At 34.8% G+C, this 13072-nt stretch overlaps 2 protein-coding genes across 2 annotated transcripts; both read left to right on the top strand.

Moving 5' to 3' along the window:
• Positions 1-641: 641 nt before the first annotated feature.
• Positions 642-5475, top strand: LOC132034276 (uncharacterized). Its single transcript, XM_059424577.1, is given in 8 exon segments — positions 642-900; positions 1532-1600; positions 2015-2090; positions 2093-2133; positions 2209-2283; positions 3038-3172; positions 3567-3708; positions 4837-5475. Coding segments are annotated over 8 exon segments (879 nt in total). The 5' UTR covers positions 642-723; the 3' UTR covers positions 5001-5475.
• A 731-nt stretch (positions 5476-6206) lies between these two features.
• LOC132034275 (uncharacterized) lies at positions 6207-9717 on the top strand. The gene is made up of 3 exons (XM_059424576.1): positions 6207-6414; positions 8100-8377; positions 9089-9717. The coding sequence occupies exons 1-3, from the start codon at positions 6298-6300 to the stop codon at positions 9612-9614; spliced, it is 921 nt and encodes a 306-aa protein (XP_059280559.1). The 5' UTR covers positions 6207-6297; the 3' UTR covers positions 9615-9717.
• Positions 9718-13072: the final 3355 nt, after the last annotated feature.

The raw sequence follows: 13072 nt of genomic DNA, 5'->3' as shown, positions 1-13072 counted from the left end.
GCAACAACTTTTTGAGGAACCCAGACTCTACCCAAGCCCCCTTTTCACATATAGTACTTATTTTGATGATGTTATGGGCACTGTTTTCGAAAGATTTGTTCAATTTTGTGATGTACCGTTAATGGTTATTCACCCAAGATAAGTAACAGGCAATGCTGGCCATCTAGTTTGTAATTAGTTTATTATTATATATGAAGTATCCGATTAACAAAAAAAAAAAATCTAACTTGAAAACTATTGTTAGGAATGTTAAATGGGTGAGTCAAAATATGTCAAGTATGTATATAGGTATATATTGATTGATTAATTGATACTAATTGATTTTACTTATTATAAATAATTGTCTATAATTATTTAGTCTTAATTATCTTCTAAACGAACAAATAATGTAAAACCATATACTCCCTCCATTTCAATTTATGTGAACTCATTTGACTAGATACGGAGTATAAGAAAGAAGAAAAGACTTTTACATTTGTTGTATTAAATGAGTAACATATATTTTATGTGGTTATAAATTAGTACATAAAGATAAATTGTTTTCAAATATGGAAAGAGTCATTTTCTTTACAAGCATTAATAAACTGATAAAGAAATATGTAGCGTATTATTATACATAGAAAAATTAAATTCTTAGTTACAAAATTGGACCCAAGGTATAATGGTTCTTGATGCCTCATATCCAAGAACGAGCTGTCAGAGTGAACCACTAGAAAGGCACTGATGATGAATGTGAGCTTATCCTTTCCTCAGCCATCAACATTTCATCCCTCCTTCTCCAGAAGCACAACACAATTGCTGCACTCTTCTCTCTCATTTCATTCTCTTCAGAAACGCCGCCGTTTTGTCACTTGTGCTTCCTCCTCAGAGCTTCCACTTCTTCCTTTCCCTATTGACCAGGTCAACCTTAATTACTTTACTGTATTATTTTCTCGTCTGGGGTTCTCCTTTTCTTTCTTTTTTGGGTTTTCTCTCACTACTATATCATGCTTATCTATCTATTTCTGTGGTCTTTTCTTGAATATGTATAGTAAAGGAGATAATGCTCACATCACTTTTTCGCCAGTTTCACCATCCATTTTCTACCTGAACTATCACCATCCATGTATTAAACGACACATACGTGTTAGTTCGGGTTGAAAAAGAAAATAACTGGTAGTTGGTCTAATCAGCTTCGAGGTGTGTTTTAATCTAAGTTGCTCGGACTCTTCACTTTCGGTGCCGCACCTGTGTCGGATTTTTCAAAAATACACTACTTTTGAAGTATCCGACACGCACCTGTCGACATTTTTGAAGAGTCCGAGTAACATAGGCTTTAATACATATTGGTGATAGTTCAGGCAAGAAAAATGAACAACTGATAGTTGGGGTGTGAAACTCGCGAAATAGTGGTAGTTCAGGTGTGTTCTTTACCATATGAAAAATGTTGGAGTAAATTTGAGAGGTTAAGTACTGAGATTCTGCATTTTCTTGGTCAAGTTTGCAACCAATAGAAAGCTCAAGCTAAAGAAAGTCACTCTTTCTTATGCAGGTATTAGTTCCTTCAGAGACAAAGACACTACATTTGTATGAAGCAAGATACTTGGCACTCTTAGAGCAGGTACAACATACATAAACTTTTTCACCTTCATATGTGATAAGGAGAATGGCTTAGTAACTTCTTTTAACATTCTATAATCCTCAAATTAATCTGTGTATATACACGAATAACTCATTGCTTATGGCTACATAACTATCTAGATAAAACAGCTGTGAGCTTTCTGCACTAATGATTGCTTCAAAAACAATTTTCATACTATTTGATCCCTTCACAATATACTTGGGTCGCAAACCTGGAACTATTTATCTTTGCATGAGAAGGTTATTGGTACAAAATGTGAAATAGATATTGTTGGAAATTTGGGAAGAGAAGCAATTGATCGATCATATTCTCATGAACTTATAATTTTGATGAGCAATGACTATCAAAACATTCTACATTAACCCCAGTTTTTTCTCGTGTTCATTGCTGCAGTGTCTTTTCAAGAAGAAGAAGTTGTTTGTGCACTTTGTTCTAGATCCTATAGCCATCAATGATACATCAGGAGAAGCATCTTTGCTCCCAGATACCGTTGCTTGGTCGCAATAGAGAAAGTGAGGTTTCTTACTCTGCTGTAATAATTATCAAACAAAACTCACAATAAATGAGATCTTCACTACGTTGTGCAGGTTGAGCAATTAGAGATTGGTGCATTGGTCTCTATTAGGGGTATAGGCCGTGTAAAAATTCTGAAATTTGAACAAGTAAGCTCTCTATCGCTAAATTATAGGTTCTTCTAATTGTTTTATATCCCAAATAATGCCTTTCTAGCTTGTAAGTTAATTAGCACAATATCTCATTTCTCCAGTATGCTATTGTAAGAACCCAACATGGCAACTCTCCTATATGGTAGCTGACACATTTTTCTATCTAGAGAACCTGGTGGTATAGAGAATCACTCAACCTTTTTAACCACTTCAAAGGAGTTGGACTAAGGAGTTTCTACTAAATGACTCTATTTTATATTGCATATTATATGTACTGTACCGTAATAAAAATGGAGTTGGACTAGTGACTTTCTACAGATAAAGTTAGCTTTACTCTTTGCCAGTTATGTGCAACGTATGTTTCTGCTAGGCAGTAACATTTAAGAAACCAGAGGCATGGAATGCTACATGTGTGCTCCTTTTTTCCCAGAATATTTTCGGTTTGTCAGTTAAAGTGTTTAATACTAAAAGTTGTCAAAAAGTAGGATATGGATCGATTAATGGCCATTGTATCTTACATGTTCAGCTTAGTGATGAAGGGCAATTCGATTTTGAGTTTTTATAAATACTACGTACTTACCACATCCGAGTGAGTTATTTAATGGCATAAGGGCTTATAAGTAGCATAGAATCTTTACTTTCTGTTTCTGTCACCAATCATTTGCCATGAATATTGACTTGAGCATTATAGACACTCTTATGCTCACAATCAGAAAATCCAAGCAGGTCTTCACTTTGACATAATTTGTAGGCAGAACCGTACTTGACAGGTGCAGTCATACCATTGCTGGACAACATCCCACACAGCGATGCAGAACTTAGTTCCAAAGTTTTGGAGATGAAAGAAGCTCTCTGTAGTTTGAATAGCTTGGAAATAAAGCTGAAGGTTCTCCCTTCTCTCTTCTCTCTGTGTGGCAGTCTATTTGTCTTCGGGAAGCGTTGCACTGTCTAAAAGTTTCAATTCAAAAGTTTTATCTTTTGTCTTGAAGTACATTAGGACAAATGCACATCTCTTAGGCTTTGATGCTATTTTGTTGGTCCATCTTGTTTAACTTATTCTGTATTCTTCTTCCTTCTGTGAAAGTTCAGAAGATACTTTATCTTATTATATGTTCTCTCAGTGGCTCCTTCTTTTTGTCCAGAATTGTTAAACAGACTAGCATAGGTTCATTCATGTTGCACATTTACTTGATCTATAACAAAGTTTCGGCAATGAAAGGTTGAGTTCACTTGGGGCTGGGCTGAAAATGTGAAAACTTAATTAGCATATATTTCTTCAGGCTCCTCAGGAAGCTTTATTGCAAACTTTAACTGCAAACTCTTTGAGATGGTCTGAGAAGACACCTGTTCTGGATTGTGACAACAGCTTCATTCCACCCTTTGCTGAGCTCGTATCCTTTGCAGCACTTCAACCTGTTTCTGGTAAGTATTCAGTCTCCAAGTGTATGTATGCATTATGTATAAACCTCATTTGAGTCCAAGCTATTTGACAGCTTCTTAATGGATTGGTAGCATGTTTCTATTAAGTTCAAGCTTGGATCTATAAATAACTATAAATGGGAAGTGCAATATTTCAGATTAGTTTCTTCAAGCTGTGGTATAGTTTTATTAATTCAAAAGCTGATAGTCCGCATATATTAAACTCTAGGTTTGGAGCAGGATTATTGCCATATGCTTGTTTAGCTTTGGCAATTCTTTTTTAAACAGTTGCTGTGTTCTGAAGTCCGTTAAGGTTACTCTGATCTAAACATGCGAGCATGTAATTACTGTTCATCCAAAACTCAAGCTTGTACTAATTCTTGAAACAACTTGCACTGAATTATTATATACCTTAGGACTAAATTTAGCTGGGCAAAGAAAAATCTGGTTATTGTTTTGCCTCCTCTTATCTATCCTACCTGACCTCTTATCCAGGATAGATAGCCTCTGGGTTGAGGCATAGTTAAATATTCTGGAACAAACAAGTTTATTTCAGGTTACAGAAAATCAACGTAATACTTTAAGGAAAGGAAAAATTAAATAGTAGTTCCAGAGTTTTCAAATGAACATCAATGCTCTCGTTTGTCATTCCTTTTTCTTTGTGATTCTGTTAACCAAAAACTAGATTTAGATCTGTGCCTAAACAAAGGATAAATAGCTTAAGAAAGATCCCAACTTTCGTATAGCATAGGGAGCTGGGACAAGCAGAGGGACTATATTTAGTAGCAAGAAATATATCTGCTTTGTACTTTTTATTAATAAGACTTTTACCTTGTCAAAAAATCTTCTCCATTCTTGCTTCTATGTTGAACAAAAGAGAAACAAGATCCTTGGCCTTACTTCTCGCAAATTTTCTCAATCAAAAGGGTAATCCTTATGTCCCAAATAGTGCAAGTTGCACGCATTAGATCTGCAATACTGGGTACTTCACTAAATGGTACAAGATGTAGCATGCATATGTAGTTATGGATCGTGATGGTAGAAACCAGAAGGAGCATTCGAGAAAGCAAATTGATGATCAAATATGTATGTTCCTTAATTTCGATGTTGCATATCTTTCCGTTTTCACAGGGTCGTCTGAGTCAGAATTGCTGAAGCTGCAAAAAAAGAAGTTGAGAGCAATGAACGTCAAGGATACCTTAGAGAGACTTGAAGATTCCATAGGGTATGTGCAAGAAAATATTTCATTGGTAGCAGCCAAGCTTGCAATTCAATCTTTAGATTCCCTGTTATGAACGAATTGCTGAACAGATTCCTATCTGGAACATGAAAGCTTGCATGAAATGCTGAACTAGGTTCCTGTTAGCACACTAAATTTGGTTGAACGAAGAGATGCTGTATAGAAATCATGACATGGTCGCTTGTATATTTGTTTGGCAAAAGACCGTGTATATATTTGTTGAGAAAGGATGCTCAAGGGAGATGAAGAAATGTTTGTCAATAGAGGTTACAGCTCAGTCTATGCATCTTCTAGTTGAAAGAAGAGCCTCAACAGTTTCATCAAGAAAACAAGGACAGTATTAGGATTCCTAATATTATTCGTCCACTGTGTATCAGCAAGTCTTTGGCATTTCAAGGAACAGATAGTATGTAATATTCACAAGGGAATAATGTATTTAATCTACTTGGTTTATTCAGCAAAGTGCTGGTGTATTACAATGATATGTATTTATACCATGGATTTGCTTATTTGAATATGGCTTTGAAGAAGCTTACAAATGTTCCAGCTGTGAATTTTGTTATCCTTGCATTTTCTCTGAACTTGTTCGAATCCTTGTCCAGGAAACGTTTAGTGAATGAAAGACAATTAAGTTGCAAATTATTTTAGTCTGACTTTTATGGTTCTCAGGAGTACATTTGCTACTAGATGTTAGTGTTTATTAGGGAAAATTATGAGATTATTCATTGATGATTTTGTTTCTGTATCGTTGAAAATACCTTAAAAAGGCTACCTTTTTTAATCCTCCCTCCTATTGTTCCGGGGTTAAGACTATTTTTAAGTTAGCCATCGAAATTATAATTTTTTTTTAACTGTGGTGTCCGGGCCAGTTTGCGTGTAGTTCTGCTATTCCATCATATACTTGTTACCCCAACCAACATTTGACTATTCCATCGTATACATGTGATCCCATCAGCACAAATGTTGAGTAACTCTACCTATCAAGGCTTAAGCATATGGAAAAAAATACCACAATTATGCTATCTTTATTTTAGAAGCGGATATACTTTGTCAAACTCAAATAGGCAAAATTTAAACATTGGGTCAATGAGGTGAAAAAAAGAAAAGAAAAAGAAAAGGAAATACACATTGAGTATAGTTTGTGCAATTATCAGGCTTGAGGTCCTTGTTGCCAAAGAAAGAAGACAAAACAAAGAGATATTTAACATTTGAGGCTCTAATTGTTGAAGGCAAAGATATTTTCTCCATGCCATGCATTATTATTGTCCACTAGTCACCTTTCTTGTTTCCTCTCTGTATTTGGCACATTTATTAATATCTTCACTTGCTTACCATAATAGAGAGTTGGAAGAATGGAGTCAGCCCTTCTGTTGACAGCTCCAACAGCAGCAGGTACCAGCAGCAGCCTCTTTAAAAAGAGGGGGACATTCTTGCCACCACTTGATGCTCGTTTTCATATATCATTTTCGGTAGGTTTTTTCTGACTTTGCTATGATTTATAAGTAAATTCAGGATTGTAAGTCAGTAATTGCAAAGTGCACTAAATTCACTATGACTGGGTGGTAGTGGTTGCAACTTATTACAAAATACGTAGAGTAAATTTTACTGAATTATTTATATTGTTCAAGTCAAGAATCACAGGTTAGAATGCACTTTGTAGTAATGTTGCCTCTCACTAATTTCCTTGGCAAGAAGGTGTATTAGTTATACCAATAGAACCAGTCCTAGATTCGCCTCTGGACTCACTCATGATTTTATGGGAAAGAGAATTTATATATTGTGATTTATTCCACTAGTGATTTCTTGATAGCTGCTGATGTTATCAATGAGAGAACTCCTCTTTTTGTCTTCTTCTCAAATTGTCCAATTCTTTTATGCTCTGCATTCCCCTTTGTCTGTAGGTGGCACCGATAGCATCTTAACTTTCCTAGAGAAATCACTGTTTTTGGAAACACTAATTCCAAGAAGCATATACTCTAATACAACATAGATATCTCAGCAGTAAAATCACTATAAATTTCAACAATTCAATTGCTTTGAGCAACCACATCAATAGCATAAGTATTACAGAGGGACTAATTTAAATTTTTGATCAATGGCAAAGAAAACCTCAGTTGCATTGCTTTTCATGGTTTTTGCGCTTTGCTTCTGTCTCAGCACCAGTGAGTTGATTGAGAGTCATGTTGAAACTCCGGGAACCATTGAGTCAAGCATCTTAGCCAAAACATATTCTGTGAATTTAAGCTTACCAAGAACAAGAAATTTGCTAACTACAGTTGAATGTCCTTGCCCTGATTGCTCTTGCATGACTAGCTCAATTAATGAGAAAGTTGAATGTCCTTGCCCTGATTGTTCTTGCATGTCTGACTCAACAAACCCAGAAGGCCATTGAACAAGACGACAAGATAGGAAACCTTTTCTCTTTAAAAATAAGAGTTTCCAACGTCAGTGAAGGTTCTGAAACAAAAAAAAATGTTATATTTGCTTTTGTGTAGAATAAATAGTGGTTCTTGACTGCTGTAACACAAAATAAGTAGTTTCACTTCTGTTTGATCACCTCAGAAGCTATTAATAAATAAATAATACTGCTTCATGTTTGCTTCTATTTTCATGAATACTGCGAACCCTATGGAATTTGTTATTTCCCTCGCTTCTTATTGTTGAGACCATGCTCTTTTCACAATAGAAACTGAATATGAGACAAATTCTTATTACCCTCCAGATTACTGGAGGAAGAATTAGTTTTGCACTTCAATCTTATCTGCAATGTTAAAAACTCTGCTATTTTTTATCAAGAAAACTTGATTAAACCAATGGTCCAAGACTTCTTCCATATCTGCAGGAATATTATTGACAGTGGAAAATAGAATAAGAGAACTTACTGAGCAATCCAGTAAGTTATCCATTGAGGCCATTGTCAATAAAGGCTAGGGTTAATGGACAGATGATGTAAATTTAAAATTACTGGTAAATTACATCGTCTTTTTGAAATAAGTACTAATCTTCTAATTAAAAACTAAGTTGTTCTGAAAATCTTCATTCCTTTGAAGTATGCCATATTTCCTAGTAGATCCAAAGAATACACAGTGTGTTGTTTAATTAGTTTGATGGTTCTCGAGAAAGGGCTGACTGTCATGCTTCAGTTATTGTCCAGAGAAACTGTGTGAAGTGTTGGGGTATTTCATTATCCTTCAGAAAGCCTAAGAAATGCAGTGTCTTTAATTGCAAAGTGAAATTAGAGGATGAGGCTTGTGAACTGGTTAATGGAGTGGAGCTCTCTATTGGGGATGGAGTTGATAGCATTGATGCTTATCTTTGCAACGCTGTAAAGAACAATAATGGTACTGGCATTTTGCTCTTATCTGATATCTTTGGATTTGAGGACTCATCTACCAGAGATTTTGCATACCGTGTTGCATGCAATGGGTACAAGTAAGTCATCTACTCCTGCTATGCCTTCTCTACTTGAAAGGTGCCTCCTTTGGTTATCATACTCCATACCCTGTGCAAAAGAAAGTGATGCAACCAACCAAAGAAAGCTCGAGTCATGAACATGTCTATAAAGCTCGAGACATGAACATGTCTATACTGCATGTGGAGGTGTTCATTCGAAAATTTTCAAAGACAGTATGCAAAATGTCTTCTGAGTTTTTGCGAGACAACTCAAACAGAGTTTGCAAAATTTTCAAACAAAGGCCACCTGAAAGTTTTTACCGTTTGGTTCTAGGATCAACTAAGATGACAATAAGATAATACAAAAGTAACTTGTTCTAGTGAAGGAGTTCCTAATGTTAGATAGTCGTCTCTTTTTCTTGAGTTCCGACTCTTTCCCCTCCTCCTGTCACCGTCATTTGTCCTTTTAGGTGCTGATTCTCTTTGTAGCATATCAATAATGAGTGTGACTTCAAACAGGTCACCTAACAGTAACTATTAAGCAAACGTTCATAAAAGTTGGGATTAGTGACCTGATAAATAAGGCAGGTTACCTGATAAATACACTGTTAATGTAAAATATTTATAAATTGTCGGAGTGTGCAAGTTAAATATATTAGTAATGTTGTATTCAGCTTCTTTGTTTTGTCAAACCCTTTTAGTTGGAAATTGTATTGAATTCCTTCTGTTGTTTGTTGAATAATTTTGCAGTGTTCTGGTACCAGATATGTTTCGTGGCAATCCATGGAGAAAAGATGAACCCCAGGCTTTGTTTGAGAAATGGCTCGGTGGTGTAGACAAACAACAGGTTGTGAGAGACATTTTCACATCGACAAAATGGATGGCCGATGAATTCGTGGCTGCAGGAATATCAAACAAGTTTGGTGTCATTGGATTTTGTTTTGGAGGTGGCCTGTTAATAGACATATTGGCTCAAGACCAGGGTTCTCACTTTGGTGTTGGCATCTCATTCTATGGCACACGGATCGACTTATCTATTGTGAGCAAGATTGAGGTTCCGTTACTACTCATTGCAGGTGACAATGATCCACTTTGTCCAGTGAATGTCTTGAAGGAGGTTGAAAATAATGCCAATGGTTGCAAAATGGTTGTTTTTGAGGGAAGGAGTTATGGTTTTGCCCATCGGCCTCAATCTTTAGAAGACGATAAAGATGCAGAAGAGGCTTTCTTGATGATGAGGAACTGGCTTAATGATGGCCTACTTAACGAAAATTGATAATGTTGTTGTGAATAGTCTTATTTGATGATTTGCATGTTTGACAATTTGGCCTACTTTCTGAAAAATTGATAATGTTGTTGTGAATAGTCTTATTTGATGATATGCATGTTTGCCAATTTGAAGTATAAAGAACCTCATTTTCATCTACATCAATAACTGAAGAAACTATTCACTAACAGCAACCATTTCCCTTGTTCAGCAGATGACAGATATTCAGACAATAATATTCTCTTAAACTATAAACTATACTTCCCTTTGCTTAAATGATATTCTAAGCTCTTTTTTAGTGATTGCGAACTTTTAATGCATAGATGGATAGTCCTAAGTGTTGACATAGACAATCAAAGACTTACAAGCTACAGAAACACAACAATCAACAAGTTTGACTGGAAGTGTAAATTTTATAACCATTTGGTGGATATAATGCTAAACTCATAAAACTTTTGGCGGGTATGAACGTGGGATAAACTCATTTCTTAATTACAAATATTTGAAAGGGTTATAGATGGTAGTGTTTAAGATACACCATGCATCTATCTATTGTTGACATCAATAAATCTGTTAAGAAAGGCGAATAAAATTTAGAAGCAGCCATTTATTTGGAATATCTGAAATTGAGACGGCATTGTATCAGTTTGAACCTAAATATGACACATTTCTGTTGATGCTTTTTTTGTCCATATGGGGCATCTATACCATCTTAACTTTCCAAGAGAAATTGACATTATTTTTTTAAAAACAGAGCCTAAACACTAATTCCTTAAAGGATATGCTCTAGTACAACATAGATATCCCAGTTAGTACTAATTACTCAATGTTATTATGTTAGCATCTAAGCAATCTATCACTACAAATGTCAACAATTCGATTGCTTTGAGCAACCACACCAAGAGCATAAGTGTTACAGAGGGAATAGTTTAAAACTTTTTATCGATGGCGAAGAAAATCTCAGTGGCCTTGGTTTTCATGGTTTTTGCACTTTGCTTCTATCTCAGCACCAGTGAGTCGATTGAGAGTCATGTTGAAACTCCTGGAACCATTGAGTCAAGCGTCTTAGCCAAAACATATTCTGTGAACTTAAACTTACCAAGAACAAGAAATTTGCTAACTACGGTTGAATGTCCTTGCCCTGATTGCTCTTGCATGACTAGCTCAATGATGAGAAAGTTGAATGTCTTTGCCCTGACTGTCCTTGCATGACCGACTCAACAAAAACAGAAGGCCGTTGAACAAGACAACGGGGGATAGGAAACCTCCTCCCTCCGAAAATAAGAATTTCCAATATCATGGACTCGCGAAATGTCATATTTGCTCTTTTGTAGAGTAAAATATGGTACTTGATTGTAGTAATAAAACAAATAGTTGTACTTCTGTTTCATAGGGCCTCTGATGCTATAAAAAATAATACTTCACGGTTGCTTTTGTTTTCATGAATACTAGTATCGGTACCGCGCAAAAAATATTACTTGAAAAATACGGTAAACACAAAGGAGCATAAAAGAATTCTGCTTTTGTTATATTCATTGACACGTTTTATATTTTGTAGTCTTTTTGCTCTTCATATTATCATACTATACTAAAAGTGGAAAGCCAAGAAGTTAAAAGTTAGATTACAAAAATGCCCATCGAAAAATTGAATGACAATTTTGTCCTTCATTTAAAAAAAAAAAAAAAACACTAAATCGGATATATATTAAGGAATTTTACATCTTCCAATATTCATTGAGTTTTACTTATTGGCCTTTTTAGCTTCTTTCATTAATAGCATCCTTTGCAGTCCTTTCACGTGCTCTGTGTCCTTCCATAAAATGTCACTTCACTTGTGCACTTTTTGTTTAATCCTTGTCTTCTTTGTCCAAGATTTTATCCATTGGTTAAATCCTTGATTTTTGCCACTAACCACAAAGCTTTTTCGTTCTTCTCATTTGGCGTAACAGTGGCAAGTGTTGTTGGTTCATCTCACAAATTTATACTTTTGAAGTATCTAAACCGCCAAATCCCTAGCAAGATATTATCTACTGTTTTATTCCATCTCCTTACTGAAGTTTCCTGTTTTGTTTTTAACAACAGATATGAAAAAATTCTACAGAATTCTCAGTTGAACAAATTGTCTCTGCTCACATTTCATGAGGTAAGCGTAAGACAAGCTGTAAATTTAAAAAATTACATATATTGACTTCATTGATTTGTTGATAGCAGTTGCAGCCTTGCAGATAGCGCCGCTTCTCCTTCGTGTTGCATTTATATTCCTATTTTGTTCTGTTTAATTATTTTTATTTCATAATTTGATACTCTAAAGATAAATACCACACTATGCTTGCTTTTAATCCGAAGAACGTTTAGTTAACTCAAGCCCTCAGTGTCCTATTTGATGATGACTTTTTCGAGTTTTGATAAAATTTTCTAATTCTTTTTTTTTTTTTTTTTTTTTTTTTTTGGTGCATATAGGAAAGGGGAATGGCTAAAAAATGAAGTCTTTACCTATGCCATATGATGTGATTGTTATGTACAGGAACAATCAGAAAAAAATTGATTTTATACCTTCAAAAAAAAAATCAGAAACTGTATTTGCAGTTTTCCTTTTTCTTATATTTTTCATGAAGTACTAATATCTGAGACGCGATTCTCGTGTTATATTTCATAATATTATTATATTATACAGTTCGATTAGTTTTTTTTTTTTTTTTTTTTTAAATTCACTGATGAAATGTTCATAATTTTAAATTAGAGAAAAGGTACATGTACAATGCAACATATATATATATATATATATACACATCAATTGAATTTTCTGATGCCAATAATCATTAAGTATTTTACTATTTTGCAGATGTACACCAAGAAATTGCTAAACACCCTAAGGAAGGCATGTGTCGGTCTAATTTCTGTACAATTAATTTTATTAGATCACATCTTAATATATTAGAAGTATAAATAAGACGAAGGTAGAGTTTCTAATTACAGGTAGGGCAAAAGCTTTTAGACGTTAAGTATCTGTAACCCCGCTGGCATTGCTCATACTCATATGTAAATTGTGATTTGTTGAAAAAAAAAAAAACAAGAAAATTCTGAAGATGAATATCTGTTACTATATCACAAGAATTGCAAAATTGAAGTTGTTCGATTATTACTTTAATTCACTACTAAAAAATCTCCATTTTCCCATTGAATTTCCCACTGAAAAATGTTCAGTGGCTATTTCCCACTGAATGTTGGTGTGAAAAACCTAAATAGTAGTGTTTTCACACAAAAAAATTATGAAGTTTCCCAGCGTTTTAATGGGAACCTGTGTTCCACCATGCGTTTTCCCACTGAGTTGGTTCGGTGGGAATGAGGTGGGAAATCATATTTTATAGCACAAATTTCTCACTGAATGTCGGTGGGAAAACCCTCTGTTTCTAGTAGTGATTGTTGCACTAAATTCTATGATCAAAATAATGTAAATAAATTAAATA

The sequence above is a fragment of the Lycium ferocissimum genome, chromosome 10 (assembly GCF_029784015.1).
Source record: "Lycium ferocissimum isolate CSIRO_LF1 chromosome 10, AGI_CSIRO_Lferr_CH_V1, whole genome shotgun sequence".
NCBI classification, from domain to species: domain Eukaryota; kingdom Viridiplantae; phylum Streptophyta; class Magnoliopsida; order Solanales; family Solanaceae; genus Lycium; species Lycium ferocissimum.
Note: the sequence above shows the minus strand (reverse complement) of the source record. Positions and strands in the feature narration are given on the sequence as shown.